General features: G+C 55.8%; 1 protein-coding gene across 2 annotated transcripts; it reads left to right on the plus strand.

Moving 5' to 3' along the window:
* Nucleotides 1-733: 733 nt before the first annotated feature.
* CCDC25 (coiled-coil domain containing 25) lies at nucleotides 734-17432 on the plus strand. 2 transcript variants are annotated; one of them, XM_086461740.1, is made up of 9 exons: nucleotides 734-818; nucleotides 4886-4933; nucleotides 5667-5706; nucleotides 11076-11127; nucleotides 12025-12100; nucleotides 12645-12748; nucleotides 15157-15359; nucleotides 15994-16039; nucleotides 16896-17432. In XM_086461740.1, exons 1-9 carry the CDS (start codon nucleotides 794-796, stop codon nucleotides 16923-16925), a joined length of 624 nt encoding a protein of 207 aa, XP_086317866.1. In that variant the 5' UTR covers nucleotides 734-793; the 3' UTR covers nucleotides 16926-17432. The 2 variants fall into 2 exon arrangements, with proteins under 2 accessions (XP_086317866.1, XP_086317867.1); XM_086461741.1 differs by lacking the exon at nucleotides 4886-4933.
* Nucleotides 17433-17499: the final 67 nt, after the last annotated feature.

A 17499-nucleotide genomic window follows, 5' to 3' on the forward strand; every position in this document is an offset into this window, starting at 1 on the left:
CAGACAGACTCCAACTCCCAGCGTGCCTCGCCAGCGCAGAGCCGCTTGCACGTCGGGGGGGGCAGGTGGGCGGCGCCGCGGGGGCTGATGGGAGTTGTAGTCGCGGCGCGTGCTCCGCTGAGGCCTAATGGGGGATGGAGTGAATGGAAAGGCGTTCGCAAAGGTTCAGAGGGCGGCTGTAGCTCCCTCCCCGGCCTTAGATCCGCAGCCTAGGTAAACGCCGGCGGCGACACCCGTCGGGGAGGCCGCCGCAGCCTGAGGCGGCCTGTGAAGGGCTCCCAGGGCGGCGGCAGCTCCATGGAGGCTCCTCGCTGCGGCCCTCCCGTGGCGCCCAGGCCACTTCCTTTTATTTTTTCTGGATTCGCGTAAATAAAAATAAACCAACGGCGCCCACAGCCCCTCAGCGACCCCGTCCGCGGCGCACTCCCCTGGCAGACCTGGAGGATCTTTGCACATGCGGACATGGCGGGGATTCGCGCGCTTTAGCGTTCCTCATGCGCACTGTGGACTGCCAGCACTGCTGGGGTGTAAGGCGCATGCGCCAGACTCCCCGTGCCTTCGCCTCCCGGGAATAGCGCGCACGCGCAATGAGCTTTCTCGCTTCACCTCCCGGAGATCTAGCGCATGCGTATGGGAAGGTAAACAGAGTTCGCACCATACTGCGCATGCGGCCTCGTTCAGTGCGCATGCGCCATGCTCCCTTCCGCCCCCACCGCCGCCCGGTGCTGGTAGAGCGGGAGAGCGGCCGCCGTGGGGAGCCCCGGGCCGGGCGGGCTGAGGAGGAACCGCCGCGATGGTGTTTTACTTCACCTCCAACGGTGAGTAGGCGAGGGGGGGGGCGCGGTTCGAGGCCTCCGCGCCCACGGGGGGCCTGTACCGGGCCGGGCCCCGCCGCTGTGAGGGGAGCGCTGGGCCGCGCCCCCGCCGGGCTCCTCAGCGAGCGGGGCGGTCCGGTTACGGCGCTTCCTCCCGCCGCTCTGAGCCCCCCCGTTAGTCCTCCCGGTGCCTATTTGCCAACCCTGGGCTGGGCTGAGCGCGAAGAACCCGGTTTGGGCTGGAATGGGGTCCAGCTGAAACCCGTGTCCGGAGCCGCGGGGTTCCCGGGGCCGAGGAGCTTCTCGGTGGTGGGTGCGAACAGCCTCGAGTGGATAACGGCACCGGCGAGAGGCTTCCGAAGAGCTTTCCCGGGTGTTGTGCTGTCGGGAGCTCGAGGGGCGGCACGATGCCTGCGTTGGCTCGTTGTTTTTCATTTAATTCGGACGGATCCCCCTTGCGCGCCCGCCTGAGAGGATTGGCGGCGGCTGAAGCGTCAGAAACGGGTGGTTTGGGGCAGCATGGGCTGGTGATGTCGGCGGGGGGTCGCCATCCCGGCACACTCACCCCCACCGCGGCAGAGACGCCGGCGCTGCTGTCCGGCACCGCTGGGGAGCACGGGGGGTGGCTCCTCCTGACGGGCTGCAGAGTTACATCAAAAACTCAGAATTTTATATCCTTTTTCTGCAAAGTCGTGGTCTTTAACCTATTCTAACATCAGCTTGCGTGTTATGCCCACTGTTAATGTTGACATTGACACTGATTGCTCCACCCTATTAACTAACTTCATTAATATTCCTGTACTAATATAATCATGGGTTATCTTACTGATCAAGATCTCTGATATACAAAGCAGGATGGGGAGGATGGGAGGGTCTTCACAGCAAAATTCCTTTGGTTCTGTGGTTTCATGCCATCAGAGAACGAGCTGAGGAGGTACAATTTCACCCCCTGTCCCTGCCTCCTGCCTCCCTGTTCTGTTCTGCACAATTTCACACCCGCAGCAGCTCTGGCTTTGGCCATTTTCCTAAGGCACCTGCTGCCTCTGAGCATCAGGGAGGGTTTGGGTCTTTCTTACCATAACATAAATAGATTGAATCAGGAAATTAATACAAAGTGTTAGTTGTTCATGGCAAACAATTAAGTAATTCATTAAAAGCAATTAGTTATCAATGAAAAGTAATTATCTGTTTAAAATTCAGACCTGACAATAACACGCTGCCCTACAGAAACCATTTCCATCCGAGCGCCCGGCACCGCCAGCGTGTCTGTTCCCTGGGCGTGCAAAAGGCCTGACCTCCCACAGCGCAGCCAAAAAAAGCTTTTAAACAGATCCCAAGAACAAGCTGATTTAAGGAACAGTCAAAAGATTCTCAAGTCTTGCCCTGTTTGTGGAAAATCAAGCAGCCAGACATGGGAATCCTCCTGGCTGAGGAGCTCCACCTCCAGCAGGGAGGAAGGCAGCGCTGCACAGTTGGAGCTTGTGGGTACAGCGAGGAGCAAAATCCACGCTGGGATCTTCACAAGGAGGTGAAGCACCTCAGGGCAGACCAAAAGGCAGCATTTCTGCACTGTCCTCTGTATCGTCAGGTCTGAATTTTGAACAGATAATTACTTTTCATTGATAACTAATTGCTTTTAATGAATTACTTAATTGTTTGCCATGAACAACTAACACTTTGTATTAATTTCCTGATTCAGTCTATTTATGTTATGGTAAGAAAGACCCAAACCCTCCCTGATGCTCAGAGGCAGCAGGTGCCTTCGGAAAATGGCCAAAGCCAGAGCTGCTGCGGGTGTGAAATTGTGCAGAACAGAACAGGGAGGCAGGAGGCAGGGACAGGGGGTGAAATTGTACCTCCTCAGCTCGTTCTCTGATGGCATGAAACCACAGAACCAAAGGAACGTTGCTGTGAAGACCCTCCCATCCTCCCCATCCTAATTTGTATATCAGAGATCTTGATCAGTAAGATAACCCATGATTATATTAGTAGAGGAATATTAATGGAGTTAGTTAATAGGGTGGAGCAATCAGTGTCAATGTCAACATTAACACACACGCTGATGCTAAAATAGGTTAAAGACCGTGACTTTGCAGAAAAAGAATATAAAATGCTGAATTTCATATGTGACCCTGCAGCCTGTCAGGAGGAGCCACCCCCCGTGCTCCCCAGCGGTGCCGGACAGCAGCGCCGGCGTCTCTGCCGCGGTGGGGGTGAGTGTGCCGGGATGGCGACCCCCCGCCACCAGCAGGGGCTGCCAGGGAAATGTTTGGGGACTTCCCTGAGCGCAGCCCTTGCGGTGGGGAGAAAAGAGCCTGGTGGGGTGCCCAGCCTGTATGGGGTGACCTGAGGGTCCCAGGAGCCGCTCCTCTAACGATGTGAGCATCTGCTAACGATGTCAACAATCCCCTTTGGCTCTCAGTGACGGCGCTGCCGGGGGTTTCTGACGCGCTGGGGGCAGTTTTGCTGCGATGCGGCGGCTGTTGCGGTTTGCCGCGCTGTTACCCACGTGCGTTAAATCCTACAGGATTCACTGCTCCCCTCTGGTGGTGTTGGTGTTGCCCCGCTGCCGTGGCGGGCCGGGCTCCCTTCTCACAGAGCCGCCACTACTGCAGCTTTATGTTTGAGCGTTTAATTTGACTTACGGATCGTACCTGATGCTCTCGCCTTCTCCACGCTCTCCTGTGTGTCCAGAGTGGATTTTTTTCCCGTCTTTAACCCCCCACAGGCACATAATCCTTCCATATTTCTGACTTCCCATTTCTTATTGCCTCGTTACTAATTAAGAAGTGTTGTCTGGGCTCTGCGCTGTGGTTTCTAACGCAAACACCCTCGGGAAGGCCCAGGTTTGGGATCCAGGTTGTGGCACTGCTGGAGTCGCAGCACGGAAGCGAAGCTGGGAACGTGGACACTGGTTTGGTGTCCCAGGATGGGCAGCGGCTTTCCTGCCCGACGGGGCGAGCCCTGGGGAGAAGGACGTTGTTTTAAGTGTCCCCAAAGGGCTGTGGCAAAATTTTACAGTCAAATAAGCTGCTCTAAAGGCCAAGAACATGTTCTCAGCCTTGTCCTTCGTGTAGTCTCCCAACCTGGTCGTGCAGATCATGTAGGAAAATGAAAGAAAGTGATTAATTAGTAATGAGGGGGCTGAGCGTGGGGAAATGAGGTTAGAATTAGGGTTGTTTGAATTTTACTTATTGCTTAAGTCTTAATTAAGTTTGTGCCTTATAAGCACTTGATGTAAGAAGTTCTTAGGATTGTAACCATATAGGAGTAGTAGAAAAGGTGATTTTTGTAGATGATGACCCAGAAAAGATAATTTTGTAGATGAAGACCCAGAGATGACCCAAAACCAGTCTTGGAACCAAAAAAGCTGAACAAGGGGATTGTGAGCGGACTTAATAAGTGCTGAATATAAAGAACTGAAAGGTTGAGTGAAAATTTATGGCTTTGGGCTCTGTGTATTGATAAAGAAAAGGTATAAAACCTGCAAGGATTTGGAATTCAGTTGCCACACGCTTGGGGGGTTGGCCCAGGCCTGAGCTGTGAGTAAAGCAAACCTGGAGCCCCCCACAGCCGTGCCCGGTGGCTGATCTCCTCGAGCAGGGCACAGAGGAGACCACCGAGTCCAGGGCACCTTGGTCTTCCCATTGGCTTGCGAGTTTGAATCCTCCTGGGCTCCATGGGGGAGGCTCACGCTGGGTTTCGGGGGCAGCAGGAGCCGGGTGAGCCGTTCCCCGCGGGGAGCTCGTCCCAGCCTGTCCCTGTCAGCCGCGCTGCGCCTGACGGAGCGGGTGACACAGGGACACGGGTACAGCCCGCACCACCAGGAGGGTCAGGGGGTTCTGCCCACAAAGCTGTTCCACCCTGGGAAGCCGCAGAAACACCCCATTTGGGACAAAATCTGGAGGAAATCCAAAACAATCTTCCCTCAGGCCCCAGGAGGGGGGGGTGGGGGGGTGGATGAAGCCGTTTTCACTCTCATTTCCGTGCCCAAAACGGGTGTGTTGGTCATTCCTTGCACAGTTTGTCCAACTCCCTTCTGATTCGTTTTCCTTTTTTCTATCCCTCAGCTGTTCCTTCCGTTTACACCATTTACATGGGAAAAGATAAGTACGAAAGTAAGTACGTCAGCGTGAGGATGCCGAGCGCCTTGGGGAGATTTGTGGGGATTTAAGGTCATTTTGATTCGATATATCGTTTGGAAACTCATCCGTCCTTGTCAGTCGTTCTGACTTACCCCCCTGAAACACACTGTGCTGCTTGTAGTTGGGTAAATAAATTTTGTAAATCTTCGAAGCAGAGTAACTGCCTTCAAAAATCAGTGAAAACTAAATTAACTGGGGAAAATAAAAAAAAAAAAAGCCCCCCTAGAGAAAAATACTGTTTTTTCAGGCTGTGTTGGAGAACTTTTTGCAAACCAGCCTTCCCTCTCCCTGCTCGGTCTGCATTTTCCCCTCTCCGGTTTCCCGTGCCCGTCCTTCCCTCGCGGGGGAGGTCACGGTGCTGCGGCGCCTCCCGCTCGTCCGCGTCAGTGGTTGGCGTGGAACCGGGTGTCTCGCTCCGAGGGAAGGATGTTGCTGTGGGAGACTTTCCCTGAGAGTCGCCCTCTGTTAGAGGGACATAGATTTTCACTTTCAAATTCCAAGCGGACGCGGTGGAGGTGTTTGTTCCCGCCTGCCTGTTCTGCCGCGGCTGGAGCGGGCCGGGCCGGCAGCGAAGCCCTTTGGTGTCTCTGCTCCGTGGCCGTGCAGCGACCGACAGCGGAGGGGGGGGCGTTCCTGCCCGATGAGGGGATTGGGTTGGTTGGGGATGGGGTCCTGAGCTTGGCTCATCCATCTTCTCTTCCTGCAGATGAAGACCTGATCAAGTATGGCTGGCCTGAAGATATCTGGTAGGTGCCGAAACAAATCACTGGAGTCAGACCATCCCCCCAACCCCCTCGTTCCCACAGGCACCGCAGAGCCTCGCTCTTTCCGAGGCCGTTGAGGTGCCGTGCCGGGGCGGAGGTGGAGTGCAGCAGACCCGGGGCGGCCGCTGGGACCCCGCTGATCCTGAATTCATTCCCCTGCATCTCTCCCTCGACCTCCTGCTTTGTTTTTTTGTAAGAGCTGGCCCCTTCAGGAGGGTTTTGGGGGGTTTCTCTGTGCCTGGAGCTGCTGGAGGAGCAATGACCGTGCAGGGATACTTAGGTTGGTGTTGCTGAAATGGGCAGAGTTGGGTGAGGAGGGCAGCTGGGTGGTTGTGAGAGAGAGAGCATCCCCTGAGGCAAGTGAGAGGGGCAGCTCCTGGGTATCCCCGAGTGAAACCGTCTTGACAGAGGATGGGGAGAGCGGGGACAGGAGCATGGAAGGTCCTGGAGCAGCCAGGCAGGGCCAGGGGCTGGAGCCAGCGGGTTTTTTGAGCACCAACAAACGACTGCTCCCGTCAGCAGCAGTTGGTGGCATCTTGGCTGGTTTCATCCCTGAAGTTTCCAGCTTGATGAAGTTGGTGAGCAGTTTCTGAAGGAGTGAGCTCGCTTCCAGGCGCCGGCACACGCACCAGCCGTGTCCCTGCTGCTGCCCTCTCCTTCCCTGACAGCTTCTGCCGTGTGGGCTGTGCTCCTCCTTGCTCTTCAAGGTGGCCTTTGCCAGGAAGAACCGCGGTGTCTTGGCAGAACTGAAGGTGAACAGGCGGCAGCTGGCACGCTCCAGAGAGGATGGTTTGTCAGCTCACTGGCCAGGGAGGGTTTTTTCTAGGAGAAGAGCTGAATAACGCTTTGTTGTAGCAGTATTGCCTTCGTTTTCTGTCTCCTGTTTTTCCTGTCACTACCTGATGTGAGGTGTGTCTGTGCTGGTTAGGAGTGAAACAAAATCCGGAGCTTCCAAAGCCCCCTGCTCTCTAAGGCTCCTCAGCGAGGGGGGAGGTTGGGTGGGGCTGGGGAAGGGTTCTGAGATGAAAACTCATGTGCTCTCTGTTAACCCCTCTTCCCTCCCAGAAGGGAAAAGGAGAGAGAACAAGGGAGAGAGACTTTACAGTTTGGAAAAGAAAACTAAAACAGCTTTAATGGAACAGTAACAATCAAAGAAAAGATAAGAATAAGGAAATAATGAAATCTCTACAATATGTACAAATAGATACAAACCCAACACCGAACCCAACTCCCTCCACCCTGATGACGACACGTCCCCACCAGGCTGCAGGGCTGGTACTGGGGCAGTCCCAGGCTGGACTGGGCAGCAGACAGGGACGGGAGGCAGGAGCTGGACTCAGGCCCTGGATTCAGGGACGCACGGGGCGGGATGGACGACAGAAGGACAGACAGAGCCCTCCTCAGGTGTCACCACCGAAGAAGAGAGCTTGACCCTGGTGACCCCTCAGCTTTCCACTGACCGTGCCGTCCGTGGGGTGGAACACTCGGTGGGTCAGGTTTGGGTCCCCTGGCCGGTTGGCTCCTCCCTGCAGGGGCGGCCTTTTTCGGGCTGGGGACCCTTTTCCCTCCCGCAGCCCAACACGGGCACAAGACTCAGCAGTGACCTTGGTCGCTGTAAGAACCAGTCCCAGGCAGGGCCTCTCTGCAGCCCATCCCTCGGGGCTGGCTGTGACCCTCAGGGGTTGGCACTGCTGGGAGCAGCCGCTGCCTGGGGAAACGTGCTGCTGGCTCAGACAGGGCCGTTAGTTGGAGGAGACTGGGCTGAAAAGTTAAAGCACTAAAGCAGAACTAGTTCTGGTTCAGCCCAAACCAGGACCCTCAGTACCAAGGGAGCGTCGTTAAGCAGGATTGCTGTAGGGCAGCGCTGGGGATCGCTCCGCCGGAGCCGTCTCACAAAGTCACTGAAGCACAGTTTAACTTGTGCGAGTTCATTACATCTCACAGAACTAATTATGACGTTCAGGACTTCCCTAGAACTGATTACTGCACGCTAATGATTTTGGAACGTGCGCAGTTAAATTATAGTAGGGGTCTCTTCTCCCTCTGGTGGTCCTCCATAGTCTTCCTCACATTGTCCTTTCTTTAACCCCAACCTGCACGTGTGCTCAGTTGTCCTTTGAACATTTTTTTGTGTCCCCTGGTGTCGTGCTTTACCTGGGTGTTATTCCAAGTCCCTGTTACCTTCATATGTCAGTATGTCTATACCTTCCAGACACCAAAGGCCACACAAACTGTTCTTCCTTGACACAAACACGTGATTAATTTCCCTGTATCTGAACTGGTAAAAATATTATTCTCTAGCAAACACTGTAAACTACAGAGAGAGGGGATAAGATCAAATGGTTCTAAAAGACTACATAGTTTAGAACAACCAGCCTTAACGTGGTAAATACAAGAAAACCTGAGCCCTGTCGTCAGGGCAAGGGAAAGGAGAAATATTTCATGCCGAAATAGCTGACCCAAGACAGCTGCTTTGATGCAAAAAACCCAGCAAGCAGCGTGCTTTTATCTAGGTTTAAATCTTAGCCCTGTCAGGAGTGACCGCGAGATTCATCCTCAAATTGCCTGAACCGTGAAAGTCATTTTTCCCCATCTCTTTCACATCTTGGAGCTCACACTGACGTCATCGACGCTGGGATTTTTCGTATCCTTTCCTGGTTTTTTGTCACCCATCTCAAAATACTGTAGGTCGCCTTGCGGAGGCCTCCTGGGAACTGTTCTCCTCATGGTGTCTGGCACCTTTGAGGCTTATTTGTGCTCAGGGTCCGAGGGTGGAGCCTCAGGAGGTACAAGTGACAGTTGGGTTGGTGCTGGAGCGTTTTCTGTCTGGTGTGGTTACCAAAATACTGGATCCATAATGCTCTAAGCCCAGTCCGGGGGTTTTGGAAAGTGAGGTGTTTTGTACCGCGGCGCCAGGCGCGCGCGGCTTTTGGTCACAGCCTCTATGGTCCCTTCGCGTTACACGTTCACCATTTTTCCCCAAAAATATCTAATGATGTCCCAGAGATGTTTTACATCGGTTCCTTCCCCCTTGCACGTGCTCTGCCAAGCAGAACTAACCGGGTCGGTGGTCCCCTGAGGGTCCCTAGTGGTTATCCGTGATCTTCCTCACGCTGCCCTCTGGTTGAATCCTCCTCCTTGAGCCCAAGCCAGGGCCCCTTTTCTGATGCGGCCTCTGGTTTGTTCTGAAACCGTGACGATCCGTCGTGTAGGTGTTCGCTGGAGCTGGGCGTCCCCTTAACATCTGGGGTGTGTCTGCTTGGGGGGCCTCCTTCCTTGGAGCCTCCTTCCTTGGGGCCTCCTTCCTTGGGGGCCTCCCTCCTTGGGGGCCTCCCTCCTTGGGGGCCTCCTTCCTTGGGGCCTCTTTCCTTGGGGGCCTCCCTCCTTGGGGGCCTCCCTCCTTGGGGCCTCCGACCTTGGGGCCTCCGACCTTGGGGCCTCCTCCTTGGGCGCCTCCTTCCTTGGGGCCTCCTTCCTTGGGGGCCTCCCTCCTTGGTGCCTTCCCTCCTTGATGCCTCCTTGCTATCTGGAGCTTTGTCCCCCTGATGTCTGGATCTGGTGTGTGGAGACAGCTTTGAGGGCCCTCCTGCTGTTCCTGGGTTCCTGCAGTTTCCAAACATCCCCCTCTCGTCAGCAAACAAGCCACGCAGAGTTTCACGACCCAAAGTTTCACGTCGTTTCACAGCCCCTAATTCAAATGTTAGCGAAACCAACATTCAGACAGAAGTAGAAAATTTCACTTCGTCGGCATCAGGAAGGAAAAAGTTCTACTAAAAAGAAAGTGGTGGAAAGAAAGGTTGGGAGGTGACGTGAGACCAGCTCCCCCGTTCTGTCCTTGGAAGGTTGCAGGGCTGGAGGGAGTGCTGAGCAGGACAGAGGCTTAAAAAAATTAGTGATCATGGTAAAAACACCGTCAAGTTAGAAAAGGTCTGGAAAAGGGCAGCTGGAGCTATCAAGGAGATGAACGTGCTGTAAGGAGGGAGAGGAGGGAGAGGGAGAGGAGAGGAGAGGGGAGAGGGGAGAGGAGAGGGTGATCCAGGCTTCCAAAGTCTTGGAGGCAATGAATGCAGAACTGGTGTTTGCCCACTACTGGGACTGGTACCCACTGAAACCACTAGACCCCGCACAGGCACCATCGCTGGTTCCCGCTGTTGGAGGCGGAGCACGGGGCTCCGTGGCCTGACCAGTGAGACATTTGGGGGGTTGGGTTGGTATGGGTTTTTTTTTTGCTCTGTGACGTTGAGACCAGTCCTGTACGTGGTGGAGCCAGGCCTGCTGCCGAGCACGTGAGTTTGCTGTTTCTCTCCATAATCAGACGGACCAAAACACCCCGGGCGTAGCCTCATCCCGTTGTTCCCAACCTGCAGGGGTCACAAAAACTCCTCCACCCCGCAGTGAGATCAGCAGAGACGGCCTTTGTTACCGGTGGGCACCAGGGCCGTGGGGTCCTTCCCCAAGATGTCCCCTGCACGTTGCAGTCAACAGATATTTATACATTAAATCCATACATATTCAGCCCATATAATGCATATTCATTATCATCCTCTCGGTGATGGGTTCTTCTTCCCTCACTTCTGAGGCAAATCAGCACGCAGCCTCTGTCGTCGTCTTCTGTTGTTCCCTTGTGAGCAGGGGGGTCATTTGGGTGGGTGGTCCGTGAGTCGGAGGGCTCGACCACTCCCCGAATGGACCGTGTTTGCCCAAGGAGCACGTCCTGGGCTCGCAGGCCCTTGGCTCGTCCCTGCTTTGGTCACGATCCAAGGATGACGCACAATGGGCACCGTCGTCAATCCTGTCCAGCTGACACCTTGGGCTACAGCACGTTATCCTTGTTTCCAGCCACCGATGGGTTATTGGCTGATAAACACCGTAGGTCTGGGACTTCACAGGGGTATCCCAGCAGCATTGGCAACACAGATTTTATTTTATCTTGGATCATTTATTCCGTTTGAGACTTATTTTCCCAAAATAATCACTAGTCTCTCCTGCTAATATCCACTAATTACAATTCTTGATAGTCAAACCGAGCTGGGAAAAGTAAAAGGGGATTTCTAAGCAGCATCCTAAAATCCTAAATCTGGTGATTTCTGCAACACCGTGAGCGTTGCCTGCGGTTAAAAGAAAAAAAAAGAAAAAGGGCGGGGGAGGAGTTTGTTGATTTTTCAGTCTCCCGCTGAGCGGACTGACGGTGCGTCTCGCAGGCTGGGCTCTGACTCCCTCGCCTGCTTTTAGCCGTGCGTGGCGTGAGCGTTCCTGTCCGGTTGTTGCCCGCGGGTGTTTTGTGGCTTGTCAGGAAGTGGCTCTCTCAGACCAGCTCACCCTCTCCTACCTCTGCTGTTTTTATTCCGTAGGTTTCACGTGGATAAGCTCTCCTCTGCGCACGTGTACCTGCGGTTGCACAAGGTAATTCTGTGACACGTACCTTCCAGACTGTTAATATTCGCCCGGCTAAAAAACCACACGCCCCGCTTCTGCCCCGCTTCCTGCGCCCAAGACCATCTTTGCTCGCGTGAGCTATTGAAGGCTGCAGGGCTCCCTCGGGGTGCAGGTAACCGCCGGCCTGGGGAGGCTGAATTTACAGCCTCCGCTACGGAATAACGTTTTAACGGGGCCCAGCAGAATGATCGGTGTCTGCCTCCACCCCAAGCACGTGCTTTCCATTCGCTGCTTTGTCTGAAAGACGATATATTCCCCACCTTCCCTGAAAACCTTTCATTGAAAGCATTTCACCTGGCCTCACGAGCTGCAGCTGGCTTACAAGCAGCCACTTGGTCCATTCCAATTTAAAGGCTGGCTGCTCTGAAAGCTGTTTCAATACCTCTTGAGTAAAACCTGAAACTTCAAGTTTGGGGAGCTCCTTTCTGAAATGGAAGAGGACTTTTTTCCATTAAAAAAAAAAAAAAATTAAAAGTAAATGTCTCTGGGGAAACCCTCAGATAACAGTCTTAGTGATGAATGTTTCCTTCGCACGAGATGTTTCAGGAAAGTCAACAATTGCATCTGTTTATTTCTAGTTGCTGCATGACAGTTACCTGGGCTGCCCGTTACCCTGTCAGTTGTTAAATTAAACAGGTATGAGAGCGCCCAGGCTGTCGAGCAGGCAGGCTAAGACGGGGAGAACCCCTTGGAGAAATCCACCTTCTCGTTACAAATGCCACGGGAGACTCTGCTCCGGGGAAAGGTGGAGTGTGGAGCTCCCGGCTGCGCCGGCAGAGCGTCGCGCCGCGCCTTCCACGCACTCCCCATGTGCCTACGGCCCCCCGCCGCCTGCCCCTCTAACGGTGCCTCGCTCTGTCCCAGGGGCAGACGGTGGAGGACATCCCCAAGGAGGTTTTGATAGACTGTGCCCACCTCGTGAAGGCCAACAGCATTCAAGGTAACGCCCGGGGGAGGTTGGGGTGCGGCGTTGGTGGCGCTTCTGGTCTCCCCGCCGGCGCGTGGGGGTTTTGGGGGTCGAACGTTTGCGGTGCTCTCTGCGAAACCTGTGGCTCTGACGGGAGGCAGGCGGCGCTCGCAGCTCCCGGGGCTGCCCCTTACCCCTCCGTCAGGAGGGATTTTAAAGCTCGGACGTTCCTTGTTGTGCCACCGTGGTGTTGTGGGCCTCGGCACCACCTTGGGGCCCCTTTTCATGGTAATTGCTCTTCTGGTAACGATGGTCATCGCTCCTCTGGCAACGATGGTCTCCGTCTGGAGTTGGGTAAGGCTGCTGCAGCGCTGGTGTTGCTGCAGGGAGCGCTGTCGTGGTGGTCTTCCCGTGCCCTGCAGCGCTGGGAGGGCTTCTCCCTTTTCTGCTCTCTCGCCCAGCTGGTAACGCCTGTGACCAGAACCGCTGCCAGCGTTGACGTGTCCGTGCAAGACCTTGAGACCTCTTTTCAGCCAGGAGCGGAACTGAAACGTTTCCCTTCTGCCCCGCTCCACAGGCTGCAAGATGAACAACGTCAACGTGGTGTACACGCCGTGGACGAACCTGAAGAAGACGGCGGACATGGACGTGGGGCAGATCGGCTTTCACAGGCAGAAGGATGTAAGTGTTTGCTCCAGCTGGAGGCTGTCACCTGGTGGCAGACCGTCACGTTCCCGTTGAATCAAAGAAAACTCCCTCACGCCCCAGTGTTCTTCCGCGGGGATTCTTTACCGCGGCGCCGGGCAGCTCGGGGGTGGCTCCTTCCCTCCCTGCGCGCCCAAGCGTCAGGATTCTGCCCTTGTATCAACAGCTTCCATGTTTATTCGTGACATTTCCCAGAAAAGGTTGGGTTATTGTAATTGTTTCCAGGAATTCGTGAACAGAAGTTCCTCCCATGGTCCCGCCCCAAGTCACGCCCCCCTCGGGGGTCCTTGGTGGTCGTTGGGGATGAAGGTCCGAGTCTTCCTCGGGGTGGAACTGTTGAACTTGCCCTGTGGCGCCTGCCCTGCCCCACCCGGGGCCTTCCCCAGCTCCCAGAACCAGCTCTGGCTCGCTGCCCTCCCTGTCTCTCCTGCTCAGGCCTTGGTGTCCCTTGAGCCCCCCGGTGTGACGGGAGGATCCCCCCGGGTGTCCTGCGCTGGGCGGGTCCTGCTGCCTCCTGATCTTTGCGGTGTGTGTCAGTCAGCCGTGGGGCTGTGCCTGGGGGCTGGTACAGAGCAGCCTCCTCCCTGGCTCCAAGGGCTGGGCAGCAGCTCTTTCCCAAAAGCCAGTTTTCTAAGGGCTAGTTTTCTAAAATCTGGTTTTCTAAAGGCCCGTTAGCCGTTCTTTATTACAGAGCGGCACCACGCGTCGGCCTGTGCTCCCTGCTGGGATTTATCGCCTCCAAACCCACCTCTTTCTTCCTGGAGGGGCCGAGGGCTCGGGCTCGCTGCGCCGAGGAGGGCTGCGTGGGGCCCTGGAGGTGCCTTCGCTCTCCTGCCTCTGCTCCCAGCCCCGGTGCTGCCTCTGGATTTGGGAAACCTGTTCCAAGGCAGAGCTGCTCAGCCTCAGCATAGAGTCAGGCCCCTGTCCAGAGCCTTCCCAAGCCCGGCCTGGTGCCTGCAGCTGATGTTCTGCTGAAACTGCAGTGGTGGAGCTTGGCTGCTGGGAGAGGAGGTTCTAGAGGGGGTGAGAACACCAGGTCTGTGCCGGGGCAAGACGTGCCAAAACGCCTGCGGCCACCAGGCAGCGCGTGAGCCCCTTCCCCAAGCTCTGCAGAGACCTCCTGCCACCCTTCCGGAGCTGCCAGTTCATGACTTTTGGCCTCAGGAGCTGCCAGGGGCCGGTTCTTGACTCTTGGCCCCTTCGTTGTGGCATGTGCGTTGCGAAAACGGGGAGGTCAATCCCGTCTGGTGCGGCCGGCACCGAATACGTGACAGACGCAAGTCGGGAGATAAACAGTAATCGTTTATTTACAGCAACATTTACAGGTTCTGTTGGATTGCCGGGGATAAATTAAAAGCTACAGGTATAACACAAGGTTTGTCACTAATATAACAACAACAACACACACCATACGCACGCGTACACGCCACCAACAATAACAACTTGCCCGCTGCAGGCCCGGCCGCTTGGCAAATAGACAAGCCCGTTGAACAGGGATATGGTGGGACAGGAGACAGTAAAGTCGCGACAAACAAGAACCAAGGATGCACTGAGGGAAGCAGAGAAATGCGCCTGAGGAGAAAATGGGAAATACCCGCGGGGAGGACAAGTCTATCTCTCAGTGTCGGCTGAAGTCAATCATCTGACCCAAGTGGGGGGGATGGAGAAGGAGCGAACTCGTCAATCCGTCCGGTCGTCGGTGTGGTTCCGAGTTGATCCCGTCCCGATTTTGGGGCTGAAATTGGGGTGATATTTATACTGAAAATTTTACATGACATCACCAGGGTGTACGTGGGGGTGGGGATGACTATAGACCATCTTATCACTTAGGTTAACACCACAAAGTCTGTCAGTTTACACCTGCATGGGGGGAGGTGGTGGCTCCTTTTGTTCAGGGTAAAGAGAATGGGGGACTGGGACCACGAGGCCTCCACACACACACACACACACACGCTCCTCCGGGCAATCCACAGAACACCAGATCCCGATCTAGGGCTGGTTGCCCCCTGCCCAGTGCTTGCCACTCGCTGAATTTCATGCCTCCAGGCGCGCAGCTACATGGTGTTCGTAACTCAGACTTTGGGATTAACTTTGCGCTCTCTCTACAATGTGCTAAGAAATGACATCAGCAACGCTGATCCTTGGGGATGCTCCCACTGATCCTTGGGGATGCTCCCGCTGATCCTTGGGGATGCTCCCGCTTAGGAGCTGCGTGCTGGGAGTGCTGGTGCTCATTTTACCGTTACACAGCCCTCGGGGGCAGGGGCTTCCCTCGGCGTCTGTCTCTGTGGGACTCGGTGGAAATCGGGTGTTTTCTTTCCCTTGAGAAAGTGCCAGAATAAAAGTATTTTTTTATAAGGATCATAGTTCTTTGCCCTCCAAAGGTGAAGATGCTGACCGTGGAGAAGAAGGTGAACGAGATCCTGAACCGGCTAGAGAAGACCAAAGTCGAGCGCTTCCCAGACCTGGCTGCTGAGAAGGAAGCCCGGGACAGAGAGGAGAGAAATGAGAAGAAAGCCCAGATCCAAGAGATGAAGCGGAAGGAAAAAGAAGAGATGAAGAAGAAGAAAGAGCTGGAAGAGCTTAGGTGAGTCATAAATCGTAGTGCCAACGAACTTCTGCGGTTGCGGGGGGGGGGAAACTGGGCGAGCCGGTGTTAACTGGAACGCGTGTGAGCGCTCAGTCGCACGCTCCCTGAGACGCAGGAGTGAGGGCTGGTGGTCTGAAACGTCCTGTGGACCTTTCTGTCCGTGCCCCAAGAGCTCACTCGTAAGCTTTAGTGAGTCGTGGTTGTCTGTAAATGGCGGTGAAACTGGAATTCTGGGGTTTCCTGGGTGGTTCAACCCATGGGGACCTCGGGGAGAAAGGCTTAGGGAAGCAAAGTGAGCCGAGGAGAAGTCACCGCGGGCGTGTCTGTGCCGAGGGGCCCGGCTGCTTGTTCAACCTGCCCCGGAGCTGCCCCTTGGCCGTCCCCCAAAGCAAAGGATTTTCTACCCTCTGGTAGTTCTGGAAAAAAACCTGTGGAGGCGTCTGCGTAGTGCCTGGGTTTTGTCTGGTGGTTTTAATTAACCAAAGAGTGTGAGATGAGCAGATCCTTCTCCAGCCGCCCTGAGCTCAGAAAGGGAAAAAATTGGGTTTTTTTCTGGTCCTCGGTCCTGTTTTATCAGAACGATGGGGTTTGAAAACGTGGCGTGTGCCGGATAACGTGGTGTCTCTTCCAGGAGCTACTCGTCGTTAATGAAGGCCGAGAACATGTCCTCCAACCAGGTGAGATGGCCCACAGGAACCTTCCGGAGGCGGTTCCCGCCATGCAGCCTGGTGTCGGCGGTTCCTGCCCGTCACAGAGCACGTCTCCCTCGGCCCTTCCCGGGGAAGGACGTTGCCACCTTCCTCCGCTTCCTGAGCGGGGCCCCGTGTCAGCCGGGAGGAGCCTGTGCTGCTGGAAACGGGCGCAGAGGCCTCCCAGTCCCCTTCCCACCTCCCCAGTAGAGCTTGAAGTCGGCACCAGACGTGAGCTGGTTGGGCTTGTGAGCAGGGGAGGTCCACCCGGTGGCAACCGTGACCTCCACGTGCCACCTTGGTACTTCAAGGGAGGGAGGGGGGGAAACGCACATTTTTAGCAAGAAATAAAGTGGAGGTTTGGGGAGGGATCGGTGTAGGTGCTGGGGGGCAGAAGGGGAAGCTCGAAGGGACGCGCCTGGGGCTGGAGCCGTGTGACGGGGCTGCAGTCTGGCGGTGGGAAAGGAGCCAAAGCGGAGAGGAACGGGAGGGAAATGGTGGAGAGCAGCTCAGGCCGTGCTGCAGGGATGGTCCGGGGAGCTGCTGGGGAGAGCCTGGGCTCTGGTCCCTCCCCGGTCGCGGCAGAGGGGCTGCGGTGTCGGGGAGGTGACCCATGGCGGGGGCAGCGAAGACCAGCTGCTGTTCCACAACGCAGGGCCTCCCTCGGGGCTGTTCCCACTCCAGAGCCGCTGCCGGGCGTCCGTGTGGTCCGATCTCACGGTGTTTGTGCCGAAATGGCAGGAAACCACAAGAAATGGCGGTTCTGAAATCCCGACGAATGCGCCGTTTCGCCCTTTTCCCTTCCAGTGCGCCCCGTGATCCCGGTTTGTTTTCCTTCCCACAGGATGGCAACGATTCAGATGACTTTATGTAAACAGCATCTCTCTCCTTTCTCAACCGTGAGGTGGTTTGGGATGTCTCAATGCGTCACCATCGCTAAGAATGCCAAAAAAAAACCAAACCCAAAACCCAACCAAAATGGTGAACTCCGACTCCATTTCTTCAGCACGCGGTCGGTTCTCCCGGCAGCCCGGCCAGCGCTGTGCCACGGACGCCTTCTGGAGGGAGAAGAGCCACGTGTCTGCATGTACCTTTGTTTTTGTTTTCGGGGGTGTGGGTGGAAGGAAGCAGAAGTGGCTTCCGGTTCTCCAAAGATTTCTTCTAGGGGAGGGGCTGGTGTAGCTTTTGATCCAACGAGGTATTTCCGTGCCGACGGTGGCCGGTCACTGGGGACGTCCGCCAGCGCTGCCCACTGCCTTACTGGGACGGTCAGCGAAGCTGGGGGGTCCCTCTGCAGTGGGGAGGGGGGTCGATTTGGACAAGCCCACGGCTGCTTTGCAGCCCCCCAGCCCCTTGCTGGCCGGAGCTCTGGTGGCTCCTCGTTAAACACGGAGCGGCCGAGGACGAGGGCTGAGCCCGGCTGCCCCAGCCCCCGGCAGCACCTGCCC

This window comes from Leptosomus discolor, chromosome 2 (genome assembly GCF_034619465.1).
Source record: "Leptosomus discolor isolate bLepDis1 chromosome 2, bLepDis1.hap2, whole genome shotgun sequence".
NCBI lineage: Eukaryota > Metazoa > Chordata > Aves > Leptosomiformes > Leptosomidae > Leptosomus > Leptosomus discolor.

What these genes read in the sequence shown, in the direction of transcription:
- CCDC25 (XM_086461740.1), top strand. Translation starts at nt 794, where the DNA reads ATGGTGTTTTACTTCACCTCCAACG. An exon ending in GGCTGGCCTGAAGATATCTG is followed by an intron (nt 5,707 to 11,075) that starts GTAGGTGCCGAA and finishes TTTATTCCGTAG; the next exon opens with GTTTCACGTGGATAAGCTCT. An exon ending in AGAACATGTCCTCCAACCAG is followed by an intron (nt 16,040 to 16,895) that starts GTGAGATGGCCC and finishes TCCTTCCCACAG; the next exon opens with GATGGCAACGATTCAGATGA.